Genomic DNA, 26,993 nt, shown 5'->3' on the forward strand with positions numbered 1-26,993 from the left:
CCCTTGTGCCGATGCAGTAGAAGTACAAGTGCTCTGGAATGTTTCAAGGCTGGTTTCAGGCTGGCCCATTCTTCGTTGCGTTATGAGTGGCTTGCATTCTATAATGTGATAACAGCGCTGTGTGCTCACCATCAAAGCAGGAGAACGCATTTCACTGGCGTGCAAAAAGTAAACCAGGACACGCATAGACTGAAACAGTAACAATCTCTATACACCAGTCCAGAATGTAAGTTCAAATATAGCGCATAACGTGGGGGGGAAATAACTTTATTTTCCGGATTTGTACAAAAAGACTTTCACAGAATAATTATAAATATCTCCGGTAACATCTCAAGTGAGGGGGGTAAAACATTTTAAAAAGCACGCAGTTTTACAGTAATAACAATAAATAACGATTGAAAAACATTATTAGCTTATGTAAACAGTAGGAACATGCTGTAACTCCAATCTCTTTCTCCCTCTGCCCATACACCTGACAGTACTGTACACCTGTGTGACATCGCGCAGTACTGTACACCTGTGTGACATCGCACAGTACTGTACACCTGTATGACATTGCACAGTACTGTACACCTGTGTGACATCGCACAGTACTGTACACCTGTGTGACATCGCGCAGTACTGTACACCTGTGTGACATCGCGCAGTACTGTACACCTGTGTGACATCGCGCAGTACTGTACACCTGTGTGACATCGCGCAGTACTGTACACCTGTGTGACATCGCGCAGTACTGTACACCTGTGTGACATCGCGCAGTACTGTACACCTGTGTGACATCGCACAGTACTGTACACCTGTGTGACATCGCGCAGTACTGTAGGGTTTCCAGCACCAGACTTGCACATTATGATCCAGGTTACGTTGTAAAGAAGAGTCCTCGGTTTTTGGTATAGTTTCCCCTTTCCTCCCTTAATCTCAGCATGCCCGCCAGGGTGTTTCAAGATCCCGTCGTGATGTAATGTTCTTGTGTCCTGCTGTAGGTGATAATCTAATGGAAACAGGTGATACTTTTGAAATACGAGTGCCAAACAAACCCCGTTTAAGAACAAGGTTTAATTCTGTTCAACTGCTGAAAAAAAACCTACAGGCTGCAGTATACATGGCAAGTTAGCATTGCTTCGAGCAGGTGGGTTTTGGGTTTGGGTTTGGGTTTGGGGATTTTTTTTGTGGAGAGAATCTAACAGTTATAACAAATGATTTGATAACAGATGCATTTCAAATATTTCAAGTCCACTATGCTCGTAGCCTGTGTATTGCATACTGGTGGATTCTTACGCATCCATTTTATATATTTTATTTTTTGCAATATTGTAATATTAGTTAGGGCAGCTGGACAATGTTGATATACTCCAGGTTCCCGTTTACAGCACACTACCTGTTACTTTTGAGAACAAGAGGGGTCCCGGGACTGAGGGGCACATTGTGGGCACATGGCTGTGTCCAGATTCTTTAAGACGGCTCCTGTACCAGAGGTGCGCAAAAGTCAGCGGAAATTATTAGAGAGAGCTCCAGTCAGTCAGTCATGTACTTATCAAAGTCTTTTTTTTTTTTTTTTGCTTTGCTGGCATCATGTGAGCGTTTTGTTTTCCAGTGTAAATCTTACTGTGTTTGTCCTTTCCACTGTTCTTCTGAAGCGCGCTCCATGGAAATCGCACCCGTCCCTTTGACGATCTCGATTAGCACCACAAAGACATCATCTAGCAAAACACAAACCCGAAACACATCTCGGTCAGCGGGTTCAAATAGAGGCGCGCAAAGGTTTAAGTAGCAGTTCTTTTCATTGAAACACTAAAACAGTCATTTAAAATAATAATAATAATAATAATCATAATAATAATAATAATAATATATTTTTAAATACATTTTTTTTGTTTAATACTTTTTTTTTTTAATAAAAATGTTTTCTACTCATGGTAACTCGTGTGCATATGATACAGTTTAACATCTCCAATTTGACAAGTTTCATATTTACAGAATAGTAATACAGTACCACGCATCTAATTCATGAATGAAACAGAGATAAGATGGGTTACATTTGAGGTCTCGCTGACTCATGTTCCAGTTTACAATGTGCCGCTCTTTTACAGTAATTCATTATAAACATTTTTTTGATAGGGGGAAAAAACAACGTATTAACAAAACGTTAAAACTTAGACATTGCATCAAATCATTTTAAAATACCTCTCATGTTTCACAGACCCCGCTTAGTGCTAATCTTATATATATATATATATATATGTTTGCTAACCGACAGGTGTAGAGACGTTAGTAGGCTATCCTAGAGTGCATCATTTACAAAACCTTTTTTTTTTTTTTAATAAAAGGGAAACGTCTATAAATCTCTGCGTTTTTTTCCTTGAAGTAGCCAAAAACTAAAAATTACGTTTACTTCAAATGATTTTAAGAAATATGTTATACATTTCTTTACCGCATTAAAGTTAAGCAACTAAAAAGGGAATTGCACGCAACCTTTAAAATTCTAGAAAGTGTTTGTTTTCCCCTTCGATGACGAATCCCGTTAGTTCCCTTGACGGCGGCTCTCGGATGGCGTGCGTGATACCAGATTACCTCACCTGCTGCTGCTGCTCACCTGTTGCTGGTTTCCCGGGTGTTGCAGAGACGCGCGCTCCATGGATAACCGCCTACAGATAGCGCTTTCTGATCAGCATCACCATAGCGGTGATCTGGATGACCGTGCACACCGCGTAAAAACCTCGGATTAAGCTTTCGCTGTTCTTCAAAGCGCTTTTATACGATGCACTGTCTCTGTTTTCTCTGCTTTTCTCCAGCTGGTCCCCGATCCGTCTCAGGCGGGTGCCGAGGAGCTGAGTCCCAGAGCAGGGCTCTGTTCCCGGGGCGCTGCTGCACTCGCACACAGCTGGCTGGGTCACGTTCATCGGATGGCACATGTGTGTTTTTTTTATTATCTCTTCTTCCCTCGTTGAAAAGCAGTCCCTTTAGCCTCAGAGATCAAATCTTTAGTGTGTTTTGTTTCTCGCGGCTCTGTTATTTATTAAAGTGTCACATGATGAGGAGGTTTACATCATCTTTTCCCAAAAGAGAAAGGTAATCATTAACTCCTCGAGTGCTCGTCGCTCCTTTAAGAATCGCTGTCACTGTGAAACAGGTGCGAATTACAGTTGAATTGCGACCCGTCACTACTAAAGCTCCAAGAAGTTATGCAACGCACTGAACCAGCATACACAACGTGAATGCGGTGTATCACTGGGTCTCTTAATGAATTTTTTTAGAAACACAAATATTGTATTTGTAAGAAGAGAATACATATACATAATAGTAATATGCTACACATTGCAGAATAAAGGCTTATAGAGAATAAGTTCACATGATTCCTATCTCCATATTGTTCTATTTGCTATGGTAAATACATTGCCTTGTTGATTATACAGTAATATAAATTAGTATGAGAGCATTGACTATACCTCTACAAAATGTATACATTTATCTGTTTTTATTGATTAGGTTTTTGATAATTATAACCATTATAACACACAAACACACACACACACATCACACGCATATATATCTCGTCTTTCAGATGAGACGTAAAACCGAAGTCCTATGTAAGTGACTCTGCAGCATCAGTTGTTGATGCATAGTTCACCCCTTATTCTGTAGGTCGCTATATATATATATATATATATATATATATATATATATATATATATATATATATATATATATATGATTAAAAAACAGCAAACAGCTCTATACTCATCAATCACTAGAAATACTTACTGAAAAATCACTATTTTTATATTTAGCCACTGATTATTAAAATAGTGAGTTTTCAGGATATCAATTACTTTTCTTATTCATACTATCTATCTATCTAGTTATCTATCGATCTATCTATCTATCTATCTATCTATCTATCTATCTATCTATCTACATCTCTCTCTCTCTCTCTCTCTCTCTCTCTCTCTCTCTCTCTCTATATATATATATATATATGTAACATTTTGGCTTATAAGGGTTTCTACGAGTTTTAGTTTTTAATATTGCCTACCAGGCCCTCTTGAAAGCGGAACCTTAGCTGCGAAACGTTCTTTTCCTGTCGGAATGTTTGTATTGCAAGGACTGTCAACAAGAAGCTGCACAGCGCAGACAGTGTTAGTGTTGCACGGATGACACGCGATAATAATCTTCTGATTCGTGTTTTATAAAGTCGTTTTGCTGGGAGTGGAAATCAATGGATCTGCAGGAGTTCAGGGAGCGCTGGAAGAAAGAGGTCCGAGAGAGAGAGAGGAATTCGCAGGCAGGGGGAGATGCAGAGCATCACAACAGGAACCTTAAAACTTCAGACGGGACGCTAGATAAAGCAACTGGGGACTCAAGAAACACAGACACGTTTCCAAACAGAGAGGGACATCAGAAAAGCAGCGGTGCAAACGCACATTCTAGCGCATTACAGGGGACGTCTCATCAGAGCTCAGTCAGCGACAACGAAACTGCTGAAAAGCGGTTCCAGGAAACGGGGTCACTTACCATCAACGCTGAACACACGAACAGGATGGTTGGATCGGGATTCAGTGATAACAGTAAACAGAGTTTGGTTTGTAAATGCGGTGCCCCGGGCAACAGCATTGCAAGCGGACCAGCGCATCTGAGAGAGGACGCTGGTTCAGGCTGCAGTTGTCGGCTCAGATTAAACCGCGGTGGGAGCTCGTTTTCGGGTTCTGGTTCTGAATCCGATGTGCAGCGCGGCTCCTCTAATCTAAAAGCAGCAAGCGAAACGCCCCGGTTAAGCGAGGAATCACAGAGTGGGACCAGTTTAAGGACTTGTCGTAACCAGCAGGTCGGTTCTGAGGATCAGCCCGAATATATTTCAATAGCAGAGAGCTTGCTCGAAGGCAGAACTAGTCCTTTGCGGGACAGGATCGAGGTGGAGAGGTCAGCGAGGAAGAAAAGACACGCTGAAAATGTGGCAGGGCTGTCAACTCCTCGTCCTGTCCACCCACTTCAGCAACAACCCCTGTGCAAAGTTCACAAAACAGAAACCTTGGTAGATCAGTTAATACAGGACTTGGTAATGATCATTTACATGTTGACGTTGTTGTTTTTGTATTTAAAGCGACGGCATGTATAATCCCTGACCCCCTGGGATTGAATGGCGTTGTTTGTTCCCCCCTCAGAATGAAATCAATGACATTCCCTTCTTTGATGTGGAGTTGCCCTATGAGCTGGCACTGAAGATATTCCAGTACCTGGACAGGAGAGAGCTGGGAAGGTGTGCCCAGGTAAGCAGCGTTTTAACAGGCTTTACAATTCAAGGGCTGCATCAGCCTGAGAGCTGCTTATAAACATGGATGTGTGCTTTTGCGTTTAATAACGTTCTGTATGTAATGTTACTGGAAAACACAGACCTGGGTAAGGATATTAAGAACATGTATTATTGTGGATTAAGTCACTACTCTTTCTATTCAGAGATTAAAGTGGGATTTTTATTTAGGATTTCAGTGTTTCTTGAAGGGAGTTTGAAAGACCTAAAGAAGCGTTTCCGTTCTTTCCTTTCCACATTCATAGTATGGAAGTTATTTCGGCTCTAACGCACAGACTGTAATGCATTTTGATCCAGCTTGCAAGGCATGTTCCTGTAAAACTGTGGTTTGCTGATTATTTCATGCAGTCAAGCATGGGGCAGGTGGCATGATCTTATACAGTCGGTGCAGTCAGCAACCAATTTGCAAATCGAATCTCAGATATCAGGTAATGACGGACTGCAATCCGTGCATTGAGAACACTTTTATTCAAAACCAAGAAAATGTGTCGACTCTTCACAATAGCCCTAATAGCCGCCTTGTACAATTGAAAACATGCATGTGCTAGCAATGTATTATATATGTAAGGCTCCAAAAACGGCAACTAATAAATCAGTAAAAGGCATGACGATCAGTAATCGATTCGTTGTTGCATCTTGCATGGTTGTCAAGACTCTGCTACTTTGGGAATCTCTTCTGGAATGATGGTACCAAAGAAGTGCTATGAGGCCTGATGTATGTCCTGCTGTTTGTTTGCTTTGTCGGTTGCAGGTGAGTAAGGTGTGGAAGGTCCTTGCTGAAGATGAGGTGCTGTGGTACAGGCTGTGCCTGAAGGAGGGCCACCTGGCTGGGGCAAGTGTCTCTGACTCCCCCTGCTGGAAAGGCACACTGCGAGACTGCAGGCAGATGCAGGACACGCTTCGATCCAACTGGAAGGTACAGGATTCACTTATTTTAAATTACAGTGCACGCCAAGCTCATGTGTTTCAATAGATGAGTGCAGCTGTTGATATTCTTGAATTAAAAGTCTTGTCTGTGTGCCTTGCAGAACCGAGTTGGGGAGGTGAGGCAGCTGCAGTATGAACTGGGCAAGGTGCTGTGTGATGCCAGCTCTAGCAACGGACTTGTCATAGCTGGGTAAGGAGACCACTTGCAGAAGCTCTTTGGAACAGTTTTGCATGTATTATAATTGACATACACATTCTGTATTGGTATTTTTTTTATTGAAAACATTTTCATTCCCCATGAACAGAACCATGCTTAATATTTTTGGCCACCAGATAGCGCATGCTGTTCAGATATCTACAAGCGAATGTTGATTTTAAAAAACAACGTCAATGGGGAATACTGTAAATGTGTCACCCATTATATTTAGTTTAGCTTATTAAAATCAATTGCCAGTTTGTGTATCTGATATCCTAATGAACACAGAACTAAACGCCTGCTACTGTCTGAAAATGCAATAAGTCATGAGAGTAACAGGAGCCCTGACAATTCTCCTAATGAGGAAAAAAACCTTCAGCATGTTGTTATACCAAACATTGATCGGCAGTGAGGTAACTGTAACAACCCTCTCCCCAAATTGCTGGGAGCTTCAAGCCCTGACCTCGTGAACGAGCATCGTAACCACTATCAAACTTTAATGACACTCACTTCTCCTATGTCAGACTGCAAACAGGAGGCTTATTAGCGAGGGGTGTGTGTGTGTGCGCTCTGCCCAGCCTTATACCGAGATGCACAAAAAGTTCACTTTGAAAAGGAAGGTGTTAAAAAAAAAAAAAAGCAGATCAATAAGTGAAATCTACGCTCCGGCCTGAGTGTACAAGAGAGATTCCCGAACACACAGTGCAGCAGCGTGTGATGTTCTAGTTTTAATATTCTACCAACAGATAGCTGCCTTGAATAACTGTGCCAGTCACTTCTGTTTCTTACTTTTCTTCCACGTTGGGGGTTCTTTGTGGTACACCGCTGGGATCGGCTGGCAGCCCTGCCCCCTACCCTCCCCATTTACCCTGAACTGCCTCCAGTAGACGTCCTTGTGAGCCGTATGTATCTGGCACAGGGGCGGTTACAGGCCCACTGTGAGGGCCTCAGCTGCTATGTAGGCCTAGTGAAAGCTTTTACACACAGCCCTTTTGAAAAAAACACACACACACACACAAACGCACACGTACACACAGAGACACACACGCACACAGAGACACACACACACGCACACACACGCACACAGACACAGACGCACACACACACAGACACATACGCACACACACACAAACACACACAGTACACGGGTGCTGGATTACCTCACTGCTCTCTTCCATTTCCCACCCAGTATTGTTTGTATTTTTTAATTATTTTGTATAAGTCTCCTGTTGCTCGTGACTAAGCTGCTGTTGGTGATCACAGCAGGGGTGGCTCGCTTAAAAAAACAAAACAAAACAGTAGTCCGAGTCCTATTGTGTCCAACACCTGCGTCTCGGGTAGAGGCAAGCGCCTTCAATAGAGCTTGCAAGCAGACTCCAGGAGGGCCGTCAACATCTTGGGTCTTGTGTCTTTACTCTATGGTAATGTAGTGGGATCAGCTGGCAGCCCTTTCCCTGCTTATTACACACGCACAGCACTAATCTTGGACGACCTAAGGCTACCTGCTGATCAGATCTGTGAAACAAGCCGTTTGACAGATACTCTGTGTCAGCCCGGCTCTCCAAGGGAGCTGTTGATTGTTTCAATCATTTAAACAGTGTTGCTGTCTTTCCTTCCCTCCATATACCTGGGTGCACAAGCTGCTGAGTGTGTGTGTATGTAATATAAGTATTACACACGTGTCACTAATATTAGACAGTTTCCTTTCTTTAGGTACACGTCCGGCGATGTCCGCCTGTGGGACACTCTGAACTGGGATTCTAGCGCCTCCTATCTGCAGCCGAGCCACATTGCTGTTGAGACTGTGCTGCGGCCACATGTCACCCACGTCAGGGTGAATGGAGCTGTGGCCGTCGCAGCCTATGAGGATGGTAAGCTTTGCACAGGGACACATATCCAAATAATGGCCAGGCCAGCCTATAAAAACTACAGGCGGTTATACTTGTGTGCTTTTGTGCATTGTTCTGGAAAATTGAATGATACAATGTTGTGGGACAGGTGGGGCCCCTTGAGTGCATATTTCTACAAATAAAACCAACGTAGCCTTGTTGTTTTAGCCCTCTGAAAGTAGCTTAATGTGCACTGAGGTTTGAATCTGCCCGCAGAATATAGAAAACATTCTACTGAAAACAGCTACCGAAAGTGCTCCGCTGATGTGATTGGGACAAGCTAGTGGGAATTCAGTGTTGCTTTAAAAAAAAAATGGGTGTTACATATTGTGTATAATTACAGGAGACGTTTCTTGCCACTTAACCAGCAAATCACTTTAGTGTCGTGTGTTGATTATGTCATCCATCCCTAACCACGGTAGACTTAACTAATCCAGATAATAATTTATCTTTTGAGTAATTAGTGTAATTGCCATTAACTGCATTTGGCCACTTATTCTTTCTAGTTGTCAGTTTCCCAACTGGGCCATTTTGTACTGCAGAGTTCATTGTGATGGAAATTCAACTGCACTTACAGACATCTGCGTATCCACTGAGCTCTGATTCTCAGAGAAGTGCGCTGGCGAGTGAAACGAGGCACCCCTATGGGGAGGCAGACAGAATGCTTTTAGGCTGTGGAGGAAGATGGCTTAGCTGACATCAGAGTGAAATGAAAGTGACAAGCATTCCAGTACATCAGCATTCTTGTGAAAAGTGGCATTCTTCAACAGTGTTGACTGTCCGTACTGAAACAGAGAGACCCTTTCTTGCAGGGATTAAGTAAGAAGCAGCATCTTTATGATTCTTCTCCTGTGAGTTATGGCGAAGTGCTGCTGTAATGCACTGCTTATTGATCGCCAGGGCAAAGGCGTTTTATTTTCTCCCCATGGGGACGCAAAACAAAGAGAGGTGCTTTATGTCAACAGTTCCACCGCAGTGGGAAAGCACATTAAATATTGATGGCAAAGCTGTAAGCTCAGCTGCTAGTGTGTAACGACTTTCTCTTCCCTCTAACTGGTCCCAGAAGCAGCTTTGTCCTCAGTCACACTGTCTTTTTCGTTCTTGTAAATTAGTCGCATAGCTCAGCCTTTTTGTTTATCTGTTTGTTTACTTGAAGACACAGGTTAGTACTTTAACGGAGTAAGTAGGACTAACGTGGCATTTTAATAATTTCTGTGCTGTTTAGTGATGTTTAGAATCATTATGGGTTCTTTATTATGCTGACCTCGATCCCCCAAATGGGCGCTTTTATTTATTTATTTTTAATCTTTTTTTAACCTAAACAATTTATTGGTAACCCATCAGAATTACTTTGGATTAATCGATCCGTTTGCGTCTCAAAGTGTGCATGTATTTTTGATTCCCTGTGCTGTTTTCTCAGGCATTGTGGATGTGTGGAGCACCGAGGCTGGTCGAGAGCCTGTCCATCATTACCAGCACCTGCAGAGGGTGCAGGGCCTTGCCCTGGGGGCAGAGGGGGCCATTGTGGCAACGGCCTCCGGCACCCAAGTGCGCGTGGAGCGCCCGACTGACAAGGGCTACTGGGAGACAGCATCCCAGTGCGAACTTCAGAAGCCAGTAAGTGTGCTTTAGATTTGCTGTCTTATTTTAAAGTCAGAATTTTCTAGGGAAATCAATGACATTCCCTGCTCAAACTGTTTTATAGTTAGGAGAACCCCTCTTCATGTTTGATAACTTGCTAATAGAGCTGTGTGCCCTGGCAGGTTGAGTTTGTACAGCTGCTCCCCCAGACAGACGGGGGTCTCTTGGCTGTGGCTGCTGCTGCCGACACTGTCTACCTCCTGCGGCCCGGGCAGGAACACGGCGTCCTCCACTGTGTCTATGGACATCCTGTCACCTGTCTGGACACCTCGTCCTCGCTGGCAGCTGTGGGGGTCAAGAGCCATGGGTGGACCATGAACGCTGGCAATAAGGTGAGTACGGGCCATCTCTGAAACTGGACATTTGGTTAAAGAAAAACGCCCCCCCCCCCAAAAAAAAAATGTAAAACGACTTCTAATCACAATTGCTGTAACTCGGCAAAATTAAGACGAATGAAGAAATGAGTAAGGAGCATCCATTTGCTGAATTTCATATGCATTAGGGCCTAACGCTCATTGGATTAATGCTGTACTTGGATGCAACCCTGTTGCAATGATAGCTGCTCAGTGAAACTGGCTGTGATGTTACCTTTCAATCAGCAGTAATAAAAGGAGAGCTCACTGTGGTCTGCGTGTGCCGCTCGAGAGTCATCTCTAAGCAGGACACATGCATGGCTTCTAATCACATCGATAGGACTGAAGAGATCCAGATGGCATTAGACAATGCTTTGGCAGGGGCTCAGCAAGTGACATCACTGCCGCAGTATACTTACACTTCTGCATGCAAATGAGAAGGGGCTTTCACACAGTAAGTTTGGTAAAGGATGGAGGGAATGAGGGCATGCTGAGATGCACTCAAGCCTGGTGATTTAAAAAGTCCAAGAGCCTAGTGCTTCATGGTCAAGTCCAGCTTATAAGGACCTGCCCACCACTGCAGCAGGGATGGAAATCTCTCTCTCTATCTCTCTCTCACTGCATGGCACTCCAGCTGTGAGTTTAGCTACACCTGATCTTGTTCAGCCGAACAGTGAGGTGTCTAAGCTCCATGTAAAGCCTGGACTAGCTGAAACTGCTATGCAGTGGGAGTGTTGCTGTCTGCTAATTTGTTGATATGGTGCAAGGTGACCACCACTGTCACCTTTTCTACATCCCTGTGTGGGGATAGCCTTGTCTATGGCATGCACACTGACACATTGTCTGCAGGGAGGAGCATTACGGGTATAAAGATTGATACACTCGTCAGGTAAAAGTTCAGTGAAATATCTGCTCACAGTGAGGCTCCACAAAAGTATGACTTGATTAACTTTATTTACTGGGATTTCAGAAAGTGCAAACTAGGGGGTAAAAACTGTGTTAGGACAGTGCGTTTACACTGCTGTCCACCTGTGAAAACACACCTGTTTGTGGGTTTCTCTGTGAATGAAAAAGGACTTTGGAGTACAGAAACCAGGAGGGTGAAGAGATTCTTCTATTTAATATCAAATAATTAATAAAACATGACACAAACTACTAATAAAACACCACAATTGCAGCAATACCAGGAGAAACTGTAATTGAGAATTTGACAGAAATCGCAAAAAGATATATAAATAGCATCAAAGGCAAGATCATATGTTATGCCGATTTAGGTTGTTCGCTGTTAACTCGGACGGCCACACTGCGCTGACTGTCTGCACAACACATGAAAAGCATCTCAATGCCTTCCTCTTTGCTTAAAGACACTGCACACCTGAAAGAAAGAGAGACGACAAAAATGAGCCTTTATGACTTAAGATTCCTGGCTTCTGGAACACACTGTGTACAGAAGTCATGAAATAAATGAAAAGCGGTCTTCTTGTAAAACCCACACAGCCTGTGTTTTCAGCTGTCTGCTGCTGCCTGTGATGCTGCTCAGACAGAGAGGAAAGTTTGTGTGTTCAGTGAATCAGGCTGGAACTCCTGTTAGAAATTTGGCTCCTGTGAAGCCTCACACAATTAAGCATGTCTGGCGGCAACGCAGGAGATGAAACACCTGGCAGATTTTCAAAGCTTGCATCATGCAAAATTAAACTGGTTCTTTTTTTTTGTCTTTTGCGGGGATATGAATTATTCATCTGTGTTTGCTTTCCTGTCTCCCAGTGTTCACACCTATGAGAGCAGGACATTAACCTGCGCTTATATATATATAAAATCATACACAGTGTGGTCCACAAATGATGCACCAAATATTCTTAAGTACTAGAAGGGTATCTTAATAGAACAGATTTTCAAATATATTGCAATGTATATTTTAGAATCAGCTGGTATGTCTTCTACGTGGATGAAAGACTTTTTTTTCAATGTTGCGTCATTTCTGTAATTCCCAGGAATACAGAATCACCGCTGAAGAACAGAATAAAATCACATTTGCGTGTCTTTATGTGAACAATAATAACTTCACTGAGGAAAACAGAACACTTGAATTTAGGTTGAAATACAAAAGCAGATTCATAGTTTTGAAATTGATAAAAGTGAGTAAATTTACTCCAAATGCAGTTCTCAAATAGTCAGGTAGTAAAGACAAGCTTTCTGATCAGCGAAGGTGCAGTATCGTAAATGAATTAATACAGTAAAGAGGATTTGAAATGATTTTCAGGGGTTGCAGAGCCTCAGTGCTCAGGTGGATAATGTGATTCTCAGCAGGCTTTTAACTCAGTGTAGCTCTGGAGGCAAGCTGTGGGGATTTGTAATGGCATAAATTATTCACTCGTTTAGAGACCTTGGAATTTGAACCTCTTTTGGTGCCTGGCAGTGTCTCAAGATTCATTGCTGTTGTATCTGTTTGTATCTGTCTGTCCAGATACACCTGTAGACAACAAATACAGATCTGTGCTGCTTGAACTGAGCCAGTGCTTGCTGCCCCTCCATAGTTAGTAGTACTAAAGAAATCTGTAGTACATTTAGATAAGCGTTTCATCAGCTAAGTTTGGTGTTTCAAGTTCCCTTAGTGGTTGCCTGGATCTCTGGGAAAATGAAGAGCGTTTAACTATATTTCTTAGGATCCTGAGTTCTAGAACCTGTTCCTTTTTAGTAACACATCTCAAAATCTCACCCGTTGGTCTTTGGAGAGGGATAATGCATAGCGTTGTACATGCACAAGATGTGTCTTATATGATAAGCCCTGAGAATGTATTTGGTCCTGCAGATCCAGGTGTACTGCTTACAGACTGGCCAGGCAGTGGTGGATCTGGGGAATTCGGCTGAAGATTTTACCTGCGTGAACCTGAAGGACAGCCCCCCCAACCTCCTGGTGTCTGGTAACAAGGACAGGCGGTAAGTCCCGATTAGTAAGGAAACCCACCTGCCCCACCCAAAAATTTAACTTTGTGGGTAGTTGATTATCTCTCATGGACATCTGTTCTGGGACAAAGTGCTCTGGAACCCGTGCTCTATGGCCCAACAACTAAGTCACTTACTCAGCCAACATCTGCAGCGTGGGATGGATTAAAAACAAAGGAAAGCTCATCAGCACGATGTGTGGCTGGCCGAACAACAACAGAAAAAAAAGTCTTGGCTTGCCCTTGAAATGAAACTCCTGTCGTGATTTTATCTGCATTTTTCACATCTTAAGCTAGATGGCCAGTGCCTGAAGCCATGTGTCCCTCGCACAGCGGTGGTCCAAATCTAATGGACGCCCCCCCCCCCCCCTCCACCTCACGACCATGGCCAAAAAATGAGATTTGCTTAACCATTATGCTGATGGGATTGTGTGTGTGCAGTGTTCTGGAGGCAGACCTGGCCAGTGCACAAGGTTTTCTAGCCAAAAAAGAGAAAGGAAATGGAAGGAATCATTTGGTATTGCATTAGCGTGGACAAAGGCCAGAGCCTAATGCCTTTCTTTCCCTTGTCCCAATTTTACAGAGCTTCTTAAAAGAGTTATTTTCTCTAAAGTTGCTTATCATTGGATGAAAAATGTCAATTATGGCACCACTTTTAAAAAGTACCAAATGGTTAACTATGATAACTGTGTGCAATGAATGATTGCTAACCCAGCATACCATGTCCAAACTATCAGTGATATTTATTTTGTTGTTTGCCTGCATAATTAACCCTGAATCCTGTTAGAAGTGCTGGAAGAGTTAGTTAAGCTTAGCTTGCAGACTGGATGGCCATGCCATGCAGCCTCCCGTGATTCCTGTGAAGAGCACCGGGCTGGTAAGGATTAATATTGTCCCTCCTCTTTCAGAGCCACTTCAGGGCTCTTGTCTGTCTCCTCTTGTGCTCCCAACACGCCTGAGAATTACATTTGAGAAACTTTGGATAGCGGCCGTGCGGAGTGGGAGTTCAGCTGCACATTGTTGATTCCCGAATAAAATTAATGAGCACAGATGGATGAAATATAGTGAGCGTTTGTGGCTAGTTTGGCGAGACTCCATTTATTCTCCGAACTGCTTTTTAAATTGTTTTTTTTTACATGCTGTGCAGACGCATCCTTTGTATGTGTGATTTCTAGTGTGCCTTTATGCTCGGGTCGTTATATTTATGGGTTAGAAACATTTTTGCTATATTATTATAGGTACTAATTATATAAGATGTGAACAGTATTACCACAATGTAATTTCTTTTCCAATGTTTAGCCAATTCAGTGCAATAGCCTAGGTTTCCAGCTACATTGTGATTCACAGACTTCTCAATGTATATCTCAGCATTATTACTGGACATTGGAAAGAGCATGGAGTAAATAATAGCAATATTCCACTGGATTCAGATGACTGTGATGTACACAATGTTTTTAACATGCAGTATGTTTAGTTAAGGCTGGTGATTTTGCTTTCCCTCTAGGGTGCGAGTGTTCGACCTGAGGACAGGGAAGTCCGTGGTGTCTTTGTACGCCCATCACCTGGGTGTGTCTGCCGTGCAGACCGACGACTGGAAGATAGTGAGCGGGGGGGAGGAGGGGCTGCTCTGCCTCTGGGAGATGAGAATGGGAGCTAAGCTTTGGGAGATGCATAACAGGTGAGCTTGCTTTTCAATGCATTGCCAGGTGCTTGTATTGCTTCCCTTCTGGAATGCGCTCCCCAGTGACCAGACCAGGTTCGTTCTCAGAAGACAGTAGTGGTGAAATAAATTGTTTTGGAATGTTCCGAGTGTAAACGTTGTACAGTTGAGTTAACAGTCATTGTATTGGTCTTTGATCTTTTATTTACCTGTGTGGATCAGTGGCTGGAGTCTGGCCTGTATAAGAAGCTCATTCCATCAGTTTAATGACACGATGCCAGTTTTGTTTTATGGATCATCTGTGTAAAATAATTAGTTCTGCTTTGTGTTTGAAGGCAATTCAAATCCCAAACAGTTTATAACTATAACCCTCTTTGATAATGGCCTTTTTATAAAGCAAGGTCAGCATTGTTCACTGAGCATTGAATAAGTGGCACTCAAGTGGACCAGGAGAAAGCTGATATAATATGAGACTGCCTGGATACCACCAGCTCAGAGTGTTCTTGTTTTACCTGTAAAAGGCACCCTGTCCGTCACGCCCGCTTCAACACACACACTCTGGTGACGGCCAACATCCCAGACGAGAAAACTCCCAGAGGAGCGTGCATCACCGACGATGACCTGACTGCGCACCGCAGGTGAGGCCTGCTGCTTCGCTTCCATTGCCTGTTTATCACGTTCGCTGCCCACGTCCAGTGCATCGCTATTAACCTTCCTATGGGGTTGCCCGCATGGAATAATCTCGTTGCGTATCTCAGATTAAAAATGAATAAGCACTGGGTCCAGCAGACCTCAATACTAAGAGTGACAAAGTCAGGTAAAAATGTTCATAATCACTCAGTCTATTGCACGTATTAAAGAAGCATGCTGTTCAGTGGAGGTTGGGAGTTGATTCTTTGTAACTGACGCTCCCATGTATTGTGTGCTTGCAGGCACAGAGGCGTGATCTTCATGTATGACTTCTCGGTGGACACGTCAGCCTCCGATCACGTCCTTCCCATCTGCAAGTCGAGCTACGCAGAGTCCACTGGCTACAACTACAACATCGGGCTAGCAGTGCCATATGACAAGCTCCTGGCAGAGCCTGGCTCAGCACTGTAACATCCCCAGAGTGTGTACAGAAACCAAACCCGTCCGGGGCAGTGAGGCTCTAGATAGCTCACTCAGCCTGTGTGAGACTAGCCTGGCACCCTGCAACGACCACCGAAACAGCGTGTGTACGATTTTCCTTCAGAAGGAGCGTTTTATTTTAAATTGATCTCATTGTTTTAAAAATATTTAATTTTAAGACTTTGTTCTGCATTCCCAACTAGCTACTGTTCTTGTAACACCTAAAAAAAAAAAAAAAAAAACACATCATTACTGTATTTTTATATGTGCTATTGGACAGATACCTGCACGGTTGAAAAGCCAGCGAGTGCGTGTGCGCAATTCAAATTGCAGGTATGCATTTAAAAAGAGAAATCTGTGATGTGCAGGAAGAAGGGTCACTGTAGATACAGGTTGTGTTATAGTTTGGATGTAGCTAATACCTGTATTTTCTTTCTCTTTTTATAATATTGACAGTACACAACCTCTTTAAATAATGATTAAACACTATGGGCAGTATTTTCAAAGCGGTTTTGAAAGGAGAAAATTCCATGTAAATGATATAAAACTGAGAAGCAAGCGGCTTTAATGTTTATTCCTATCAATAGCCATGCATCGTGGTACTTGAGTTATCTGGTTCTACTTAATGAAAGACTGATGTAAACGCTTTGAAAATATAGCCCCAAGTCATTTGATACACTGCTAAAGTGGTCAGCTGTGTTCTATTTCAGTATATTACTGTACGTTCATCATGCATTCTGAACAGGTATACTTGCACAGACTACTTTTTATACAGAGCAGTGCCTTTCCTCTTTGTTTGTGTATTTTCACTGCAGCAGCCCTTTTGGGATTAAAGGAAGCCTCCAGATGTTTTATGGTTTAGATTACATGCATCTCATTGTCTCGAGTCCAGTTTAACTGCCTTTCATGCCTTCATGTAGGGCAGGATTTTTCATCTATATGGCTGAGTGTGCAACCCATACAATTCTGAATAATTAGAAAACACCCCCTAAAGCAGAAACACTATTTCCCAATTTAGCAAGAAAGGCTCAAATATATTTGTTAGTTGTTACCAATTCTGTGGATACTGAAAGACGTGTTTCTTCATATGGACACGTTTTCACAGAGCAACGTCAATCCATGAAAGAAGACCGGGTTAACAAACTGACCATGCTGGAGTTTACCAGCAAAGTATAATGACAAGAACAGAGAGTGGGTTTTATAAAACATAAGTAACTCTTATGGGCTTCTTATGCTCAACTTTTTAAATTTTTTTTGTTATATTCAAATAACAAAACAAAGAAAAAATAAATAAACACAGCTTACATATGTTACATAATCAATCAAATACCCAGATTCCAGTAAATGGTTATAATACCTCTAATGTTCAGGGATCAGTGCTAGAAATGGGAAATCTATTAAAAAAACAAACAAAAAACAATATCTTCTCTCTTCTGTTGATGAAATATATATTTGTGCCTGTGAGATCCAGATATCCCAAAAAAAATTAAATATTTTTTTTACGTAGTGATTTGCGTAAAAGTGTACTGGTAAATTAAAACCTAGAACTAATATAGAAAAAAACGGCTTTTTAAATTGCTGTTCTGCGTATTCACAGGGATGTAAGGGTTAAATAAATGTCAGTAGCCATCTAATTCAAATGGTTAAAGTGATGACTGCTCATTACGTGGATTACTGTGGAGGTTATATCGACATCTTGGGGCTATAGGACTAAATTACAGGTTCAAGTAAACAAGCGAAAAACGCAGGGCCCTAACTATGATATCTATCTATCTATCTATCTATCTATCTGTCTATCTATCTATCTATCTATCTATCTATCATGTCAGTTGATTCTGTACATTCAAATTAAAAAAATAAATACAAAAAAATTAGATATTAAAGAGTGTTAAAATAAACATTGACAGTGTCAGAAAACAAGTCCCGTAAGGTTTGATCAGTGGAAAGCAAGCTGATTTCCTTATAGCAAGGGAAAAGTGTAAACCGAAAGCAAAAAAGTTACCCAATGGCAGTTCCTGTTCTTGTATTGAGCCACTAGAGGTCAGTGTCGCCTAGGGACTAAGACTGACAGCTACAAGAAGTAAGAGAAGAGATGTAGTCACTTTACTGCAAACATTTTCAGTGGGTCCCTGGCAATTCAGAGGAGTAGTGATAAATAAGAACAGGCAAGTTATCTTGTCCTGTCGACATTTTCAATTACATTGCATCTGTGGGAACAGATGTTCATAGCATTGGATTTTAAACTGTCGTCCTACTTCGGGGAGCTACACGGTTAATCCATGTCCAAGAGGCCACCAAGTAATGCTTTTGACACAGTTCTACTGCATGCGTAGCGTGGGAACAAGGTATTATTGGAGTGGAGGGGTGGGAGAATACTCGGCTGTTTCTACTCGCATATGGTTCACTTCTTCCCAGAATCTCTCTTTGAAGTGCTTTGTGTGCCCTTTCCCAACCTTGCAAGGAATTCCATGCCGCAGCTCTCAAAAGCGTTTGTTGGATTCGCTCCAGACAAAAAGAACTTGTTGATGCAGACAGATTTTTCACAAAGGAAGGAGAGTACTGTGCAGGAAAAGCCTGTGTGGCAGTGTGCTAATTGTAAGTAGAAAGCTTATCAAAGCCTGCGGTTACCTGAGGGAGACAGCGCCCCTACTGAGTTTGACAGGCTTTGGTTTGACCTGCAGTCCAGTACAAATATAAACATGTAATTCAACAGCAATGACCCATTACATTAAGAACCTAAGGAAACCTACTGTACCCTTGACCAACACCATCAGCCCATAGTCTTCAAGAAAAAAAGCAGACAGACACATTCATGTCCCTGTAGATTACCCCCAATGCACTTCCAATTTGAAACCTGAAGGTTCATCGTGTTCATCATTTGCACAGGGTGGTGTTGTCCATTTTTAAAAAGCGAACGTGCATCTTGGTCTCAATGTCGATGCCAGTCCACATCTAAAGAAAGAAGACAGATTTATCTAGTGTGCTGTAAACTGTGCTGTGCTGCAGTACCTTCCACTTCACTATCACTCCACACTGTAAACTGTGCTATGCTGCGGTACCTTCCGCTTCACTATCACTCCACACTGTAAACTGTGCTGTGCTGCGGTACCTTCCACTTCACTATCACTCCACACTGTAAACTGTGCTGTGCTGCGGCACCTTCCACTCCACTCTGGAACACCATGCTACATGAAACTCCATGGCCTATACCGGAGTGATCTAATGGCAGCTGCTAAACTGTGGCTGTTTACAGCGTGGAGGAGGGCACTTTGTCTTGTACAGTGCATACAGTATGAAACTTTGTTTTTTTGTATGTTGAAGTATGAGAGGAACCATTTTTTGTAGAAGGGTTCTATCATTAAATATTGCCTAATTAAGTCTGCTGCACAGAGCAAGATTTATTTTTAATCATCTTTAGTCAAGGATTTAATCCATTCATTTTAACAAATAGGTTCTCATGTCTGAAACCGGAGCTCTCTATGTTGCAATTCAGTTAAATACCCTGAGAAACAAAGAGTGAATAACAAACCTTTAGAAAGTCCTGAAAGGTAATTCCTTCATAGACTTGGTCTGGCTCCTAAAGGGGGGGAGAGAGATTTACAAATAAAATATTCCATTACCTGATTTACACAATGATTAACACCTGTGCACTAAAGGGACATTGTTTGATATTCATAAGCTTAGAATAATGATGATATACTTACACTGCTACCCTGGTTAGGTGGCTCTTGTGTGATTTTCACAATGTAAGCACACCTATTGCTTGGTTAATTCACAACCACTTGTATCAACTAGAGTGGCTTTAAATGAGTTGCTGTGATATTGTACACAAATAAAGTTCTGATGAGTACTACATGTTGATAATGATAATTATTTTTATATATATATATATATATATATATATATATATATATATATATAAACACAGAAGGTACTCTACCATTTGTCCCATGCAGATTGTTGCAGCTTCTAACATAGCAGCATCTGCAATGGCTGCAGATTCATTTCCTATTTGGGGGTTTTGGGACAAGAGCTCATAAACAACCTACAAAACACAAGACAGATGGGTGAGAGCTGATAAACATTATACCGCACAGTAACAGACAAACCCTGTGCTGCAGCCATATCACTTACTGGATCTGGAGCTAGATTTGTAAAGAATGAATCATTTACAGTATGTGGGTGGCTGGGTATATCAACAGAACTTGACATTGGCAATGCACACAGTAAAGCAGCTACTGTGCCAGTACAGCACAAGGTCAGAGATGCTTTTCTTCTGCCACGTTTCACAGTGAACCTGTCACAATTCTGTCAAAGCAGCAGACAGAGCGAGAGTACCACACAAGAAAACTATGCATAGCTCTGCAGCACATAAACCAACTTTCCAGCTAGGATTAGCATGCTCGGGATAGCTCCAGTTCTGAATGCAAATGAAGTGTCTGACCATTGGTAGGGGTATAATGTTACTTTCTTTACATGATATATAGGTAAAGGCAATAAAGGTGTGTATCATTTGTATCGTGACCTGCAGATCGCAATACATATCGCATCGAGACCTGCATACTGTGATACATATCGCATTGCGTCCTGCATGTCGTGATACATATCGAACTGTGACCTGCATATCGCGATACATATCGCATCGTGAAATCAGTGTATTGTCACACCCCTAACGATAAGCACACCCTTGAAAACCAGGCTGTGTTATTCGTACGATTTCCCCCAGATAAATCAATGAGTGAATCTGTATCTGAACCCAGGGACGTGCAAATGAGGAAACCTCATGAGGTACTTTATCAGATGGAATCGTACGTGTCTGTATTCTTCCAGGCTGATCTTTCCGTCGTTGTCCAAGTCGTACATGTTAAAGAGGACTGTGGAGAGACAAAAGGGAGCAGAAACTAGAATCCTCTTTAATTGCACAGCATTTCAATTCCTAAAGGCGTTTGCATTGGTTAAGCAGTGACCGCTGCTTATACAGCGGTGATATTACTGTGTGATGAGCATATATTCTGGCCCCACACATTATTCCTTACACTGCAGTTTCTCCAGTCTCAGTTGCTCCCTCTGTTCCTCGGTCATGCGGAGCTTCAGCGGTCTGAAGTGTGACATGACGGTCAGGAACTGCTCGAAGCCGATCTCCTGCACAGTGCCCTGCGGGGAATCCTTATCGAAGTTCCTGCAGAGACCACACTCCAGGTTATTCACCGGCTTATCATTTCACCTGGTTTTTTTCTTCTCTCATTTAGACTGTGCTCCTTTTGTCATGACCATGTCACAGTGTGGAAGGTGCATGTCATCGCAGTAGACTCGTCTGTATAAAACAACTTTTAATAAATAAATCAGAAATCCCAGAAAACTTAGGAAGCTTTAAACACCCCGCAGGGGTAACTTTACTGTAGAAGTGTTTTTTAATCAATAGTAGAATAGCTGCATTAACAAATAAAATGTATCAACTGGGTACAAAAGATCACTTATTGAACGGACAACTCCCTTCTTGAAAGCACTGCGAGTCTATGAATTAACAGCCATGGCTTTCCTGTTTAACTAAACAAATGTCAGTACCAGTACCAAACCTTCCACCCACTGAATAAATAAAGGCTGATACTGACTGTGGGAGCCTGAATGCCTCATGTTTATAAAGAAATACCAGTAAGATGAAACAGATCTGTACTTGCCTTTCCAGAAACAGGTTTTGGCACAAAAATAATCAATGTAATGAATTATTTTATGATTAGTTTAAGGGAAGAGGATGGGATACATCTCCCAGTTACACAGCGTCTCAACTCACCGTTTGTCAAAGAAAGCAGCGACGATTTGGGTTCGGATGGGGTTGCACTCCAGATCAGGTATGCCGTAAAGGTGCTCTCGTCTGCCAGGTAGAAAGTGATTGAGGTGTGAAGGCATCAAACCAAGCAGGTTAATCACAGTAGAAACTGCCCCTGAAGTGTCATTTCAAATTGCAAAATTGGCACCGTTTCTAAATTCTGAAGTAATTCATTTTGAATTCAGAACTCCTGTGCTATTCGGCTGGAATTCATTATGAATTTGCGGTCATTATTTCAAAGTGTTTCCCTAGTTTTCTGACAGTAATAAAAATATATAGAAAGAAGTAACTTAGTTGCAGGAAAGTGAAACTTTTTCAGAGCAGTTTCTTATCAGTTCTACACGGCTACAGTGTGCCTTTACAAGGTGTTGAGAACCCCACACTTCAATACCAAGCTCTCCACACACTTAACATTCACAAATACGAAGGAGAAAACGTACTGGAGAGTGTCCTCGTCCCTGCTCAGCTGCTTAAATCTTCTGTGCAGAATCTCCACTTGCTCCACCGAGACTGCGAATTAAAACCAATGAACAGAGTTTGTGAACGAACACTAGAGGAAAAGCAGGATCTCCTTTCGTTTCATGGTCATCTGATTCATACCATTGTGAAACCTTTTGATCTATAAGTGAGTCGGAGCCAAAAGATGGTTTGTGTCTGCTTAGCTAGAGATTGCCTCCATTGAGTTCAAAGGCATGGAATCCGACGAGAAACGTGAACTTACATTCATAAAAGACTTCAGCCTAAATTACGCTCTATAAGAGACCTCTGCATTGTGGTGTGGCATTGTTTCTGTGAGGGGCATTTTGCAATGACATTGCTCCATTAATAAAAGACAACACACACACGTTCCTGCTGCCCTTTAGAAAATACAGAAAGCACAAGAAAGAATTGGATTTAAAATTCCATTTTATAATAACTGGGGTGTTCAATTACCTTTGCTAAATGACTTACTGCTCCCACCATTTAAACCATATACGGTAATGTCCTTTTTGCTCCGATTGTATTTTTCCTAATTATATACTGTACCGTGCGTTCGTAGTTTGTCACCCAAGATACTGCTGCTTATAGAATGAGTGCGTGCATCGCTGAAGGATGCAGTTTGAGTGTGTCTTGTTGATAATGCTGCAGGGAATTACAGCAGCCCTGTCGTTTGCAGCTTTCAATCAGTTAAGATTTCATCTCAGAAACATCGCATTCTGGTATTACTGGAAACTTTACTAATCTTTACTGTCCTCCCACTCTTAAACCACTAGCACTGTTCAGATTTGTAATTAGTGTGTGATAGAACAATATGGGTGAGGCGCCTGTTAATCACAGGGCTGGGGTTAAATATCACCCCACAGATTGCACGCCTCTCGCCACGGATTTGGCTTGGAATCTGTTTGCTAAAGTTATTGTGCAAGTGACACCAAAGAAAGGTGTGATGTTTTTTTTAATAACTTCCCTGCCTATGTCACATTACTGGGAAGGACGAAGGCATATCGAATTATGTTGTACGTTTTAATTGAAATTGTTTTCCAATGACTGAGGTGTTTGAAGACCACTTGTAAATGTGGAAGCATAGCCATCATTTATAATGTACCCTTGTTTCGTATCTCTTGATTTGTACCTGTATTTTCATATCAGCATCAGGCACAACAGAAAGTGAAGTGGTAGTAGCTTGCTATGTCATCTTTTTACTTTACTGGCGTCTTGTAAGATAAACCAATGCAAAGAAAACAACAGGACTTCTTTATTGAAGACACAGGCGAGGGTCTGAGCATGTGGGGGCAGCAGGAAGAATAACTATTTGATTGCACTTAGAGAAGACTGAATCAGTTAAAAACCAAGTCAAACTGTTGCTCTAAGTACCGTTTCTAAAACATTACTGAGATAATCATAAGCGAGGAGCGTTCTTGTAGCTACAGCACACGTGTGTGTATTTTTACTTGAGAAGAAGTCTTTTATAAGGAAGTCACTTTGGATTTGCACCGTTTATTCGATTATGGTAACGTCATAGTAAACTGCAGTTAGACATAGTAAAGTTTTGATTCGCTGTTACTTAGTCTGACATTACAATCAGGTTCCTTTATAAAAAAAATATGGGAGTCATTGTCATGTTTTCTCCAACAATGTTTTTTCCAGTAAATGCAAATAGTCAGAACATCACCGGGGAATCACAGTCAAATAAGATGGTCTGTTTTGAATGAGCAGGTGGAAGAGTGCGATGTGTACACCACCATATCCGTACTGCACCATTCCACAGTATAGTAAGGTTTGTGTGGAATGACGTAATCATAAGCTATATGAAGCGCGATAGGTGAATATAAACCCATTGTTTAATTAACGTTAGAATCTCAGGGTGGTATTTTACAAGGAGCTCTAAAGTTGGGTGGGGACGGGGGACGGAGACATTACAACTACAGAGCTAAGCTGTCCCATAGGGGTATGTAAACAAACAGGACTGTCAACATGTTAGATAAAGCAGAGGGGTACAGAATGCTACATGAGGAGGTTGCAAACAGACATCAAGGAATTCTCTTTTACTGTGAACATGATTGCGGCACAATGCAGGAGGTTTGGGAACACAGAGGGTTTGACTGTGCAGAGAGTGATTTGTTACGTGACAGGGAGTCCAGGATTGGACCTTGACATGCCCATTATCTCGTTAAGATTCCAGCACAGTGCTGAAGGAAGAACAGCCAGCTAATTGCGCATCCTCAGCAGGACTGCGAGCTAAGCCTATCCATTAAGAAATCAGATATGCAGCTGACGAGAAAAGTGGTCTGACGACGATCCCTTCAGATTTTTGACAAGCTCATAAATATTATTTCTTTTTTAGCAGACACCCTTATCCAGGGGGACTTACAATTGTTACAAGATATCACATTATTTTTTACATACAATTATATTATTCTTTACACATTATTTTTACATATAATTACCCATTTATACAGTTGGGTTTTTACTGGAGCAATCTAGGTAAAGTACCTTGCTCAAGGGTACAGCAGCAGTGTCCCCCACCTGGGATTGAACCCACGACCCTCCGGTCAAGAGTCCAGAGCCCTCACCACTACTCCACACTGCTGCAACAGAAACAACCTGTGGCACTCGTTTGAGGTTTTAGGCAGAACGTTTTTTTTTTATTTACAATATTTACAAAGTGTGCTAATCGGTTTATGATTAGTATACCAGTTTAACCCTTTACTGCCCGGGGTATGTTCACATAGTTATCTTACTTTAAAGCAAAGGACTGTATGCATGCATTCACACTGGCTTTGTGTGATTGCATATATATATATTTCAGTTGCACATCACTTTAAAGAACTTCAAGGCTTGTACCAGGTACGTATTTGTTTGCTGACTTTCCTGGTCTTGTCTTTACCCGCAGCATTAACCACTGGTGCTTCCTTTACAGTGATAGGATGCTGCTGTATTCAGAACTTCCTCTTTGAAATACTTGCAAAAAGAATGTGGTTGAAGCTGATTCGCCACTTTTTACACCCTATTCCAAAGAGAAACCCAATCTTCCATTCCCCTGATCCCCTGAATGCTTGTGAGACTGAAGGTAAAGAGCAAACGAATTAGTAACTGGTGACCTACACAAGGATCTGCATAAATAACTGAAAAGCTGCTACATAAAAGGAGTCCATCTTCACAAGACTGAACCCTTTGTTATGCAAATGAAATTCCTCATATTTGATCGAGGGCTGATTACAGGCACCAAATGCACAAGGAAATGAAGGTTTGTACGAATGCCAAGGAGAATTCCCTATGCCAACTTTCGTAAGGAACCAGAGGCAATACTACAACTGTGCTGTCCGTGGTCACTCCACACGCTATTGATAGTGACATGGCAAGTGTTTCAAATCGTGTTTTCTTCTTCCCCCAAACTCTGTACTTCTCTAATTGCAACTACACCCGGAGGCAACTTCCAGAAATCTATTAGGAAATCCTATTTGCCAACTGTTTTAATGTTACTGTAAAACGAACATTGCTGCGGGACACTGCAGTTATTTAGAGTGCTGGTTCCTGGCTGTATTGCTGTTTTATTCTGTAATTGTTTAATCGTACATATACGTGGGATATTGAAATTATGATTCGGTACTTGTAGGAACACTACAAAAGTGAAACCAAATACACCCAAGGAAGACTTTATGATATTCAAATAAATATACTGTATATATATTTTTTAATCATCTCTCCAATAAATTAGGTACATTGGAGGCGCGCTTAATGGTTGTTCATAGTCGAAAAAAGATTTACTGCTGTGCAGTCGGTGGAAACAATACATAGCAAAGTAAATAGGAGGTCAGATAAAGGATAGAAATTAAAAATGAACAATAATATATGTGTTGTACTTACAGCCCGTCTTGTCGGCGAGGTGGCGTATGTCATTTTCATCGGGTCTAGAATGAAACGCTCCCATCACTACCTATACAGCAAACGTCTTCAGAAATATGTGTTATCGTTTGTTAGTTTGATTGCTCTTGAATAATTGAAAATAATGCCACCTGCGTTTACTTTGCGGAGTTATAAAATCATTTAAAGAGCTATCGTCGAAGAGCGCTGGTACTCTAGTGTATGTGTTGCAGGAGGTGAAAGTCGCTTCCCCTCTCTTGTAATTTCAGTACTGGAGGAGGCGTGAATTATTTAGGACGGCTTCCCCAGGGCCCTAAAGCTCTCTGTCATTTGGGAACAGTATGGTCTTTGTAGTTTGTATACTACTACTACTAATGTATACAAGTCCGATAAAAAGAACTACTGAAACTGGGCAAAGACCTGACATGCTGTATTACCAGGAATCATGGACCATATATATATATATATATATATATATATATATATATATATATATATATATATATATATATATATATATATATATATAATACTATAAGAATCATCTGGCTCTACTATGATGACGTCATAGTTTAACTGAATCCAGTATAGAGTACATGTATATTCCCCATGTAAGTCACATGACTCTCTGATAGTCAGATTTTAGAAGCTTCAGTGGGCTACTGTAAGTGTGATCCCCTAGGAGAATTCTATTGAAAAACAACTTGTTTCATTGTAATGCTGACTCGTTTCCTTTAAGAAGAAACGAATGGACTAATTATAATGATCACCCACTCATTATATACAAACGAATAATTAGGCA

At 41.7% G+C, this 26,993-nt stretch overlaps 2 protein-coding genes across 4 annotated transcripts; one reads left to right on the forward strand and one right to left on the reverse strand.

The window, feature by feature from the left end:
• The first annotated feature begins 4,049 nt into the window (after nucleotides 1–4,049).
• On the forward strand, nucleotides 4,050–17,622 carry LOC117426923 (F-box/WD repeat-containing protein 8-like). 2 transcript variants are annotated; one of them, XM_034045152.3, is made up of 11 exons: nucleotides 4,050–5,053; nucleotides 5,160–5,264; nucleotides 6,057–6,221; nucleotides 6,334–6,422; nucleotides 8,142–8,299; nucleotides 9,738–9,934; nucleotides 10,081–10,290; nucleotides 13,121–13,248; nucleotides 14,758–14,931; nucleotides 15,435–15,551; nucleotides 15,846–17,622. In XM_034045152.3, exons 1-11 carry the CDS (start codon nucleotides 4,217–4,219, stop codon nucleotides 16,012–16,014), a joined length of 2,349 nt encoding a protein of 782 aa, XP_033901043.3. In that variant the 5' UTR covers nucleotides 4,050–4,216; the 3' UTR covers nucleotides 16,015–17,622. The 2 variants fall into 2 exon arrangements, with proteins under 2 accessions (XP_033901043.3, XP_033901044.3); XM_034045153.3 differs by having other exon boundaries at nucleotides 4,050–5,029.
• LOC117428422 (calcineurin B homologous protein 3-like) lies at nucleotides 11,438–26,569 on the reverse strand. Of its 2 annotated transcripts, XM_059032910.1 has the most exons (9): nucleotides 26,195–26,569; nucleotides 22,291–22,360; nucleotides 21,815–21,895; nucleotides 21,060–21,202; nucleotides 20,836–20,897; nucleotides 19,964–20,068; nucleotides 19,553–19,600; nucleotides 18,853–18,975; nucleotides 11,438–11,686 (listed from the first exon to the last, which is right to left on the reverse strand). In XM_059032910.1, exons 1-8 carry the CDS (start codon nucleotides 26,256–26,258, stop codon nucleotides 18,898–18,900), a joined length of 651 nt encoding a protein of 216 aa, XP_058888893.1. In that variant the 5' UTR covers nucleotides 26,259–26,569; the 3' UTR covers nucleotides 11,438–11,686; nucleotides 18,853–18,897. The 2 variants fall into 2 exon arrangements, with proteins under 2 accessions (XP_058888893.1, XP_058888892.1); XM_059032909.1 differs by lacking the exon at nucleotides 11,438–11,686 and having other exon boundaries at nucleotides 17,770–18,975; nucleotides 26,195–26,566.
• Nucleotides 26,570–26,993: the final 424 nt, after the last annotated feature.

The sequence above is a fragment of the Acipenser ruthenus genome, chromosome 11, assembly GCF_902713425.1.
Source record: "Acipenser ruthenus chromosome 11, fAciRut3.2 maternal haplotype, whole genome shotgun sequence".
Lineage (NCBI taxonomy): Eukaryota > Metazoa > Chordata > Actinopteri > Acipenseriformes > Acipenseridae > Acipenser > Acipenser ruthenus.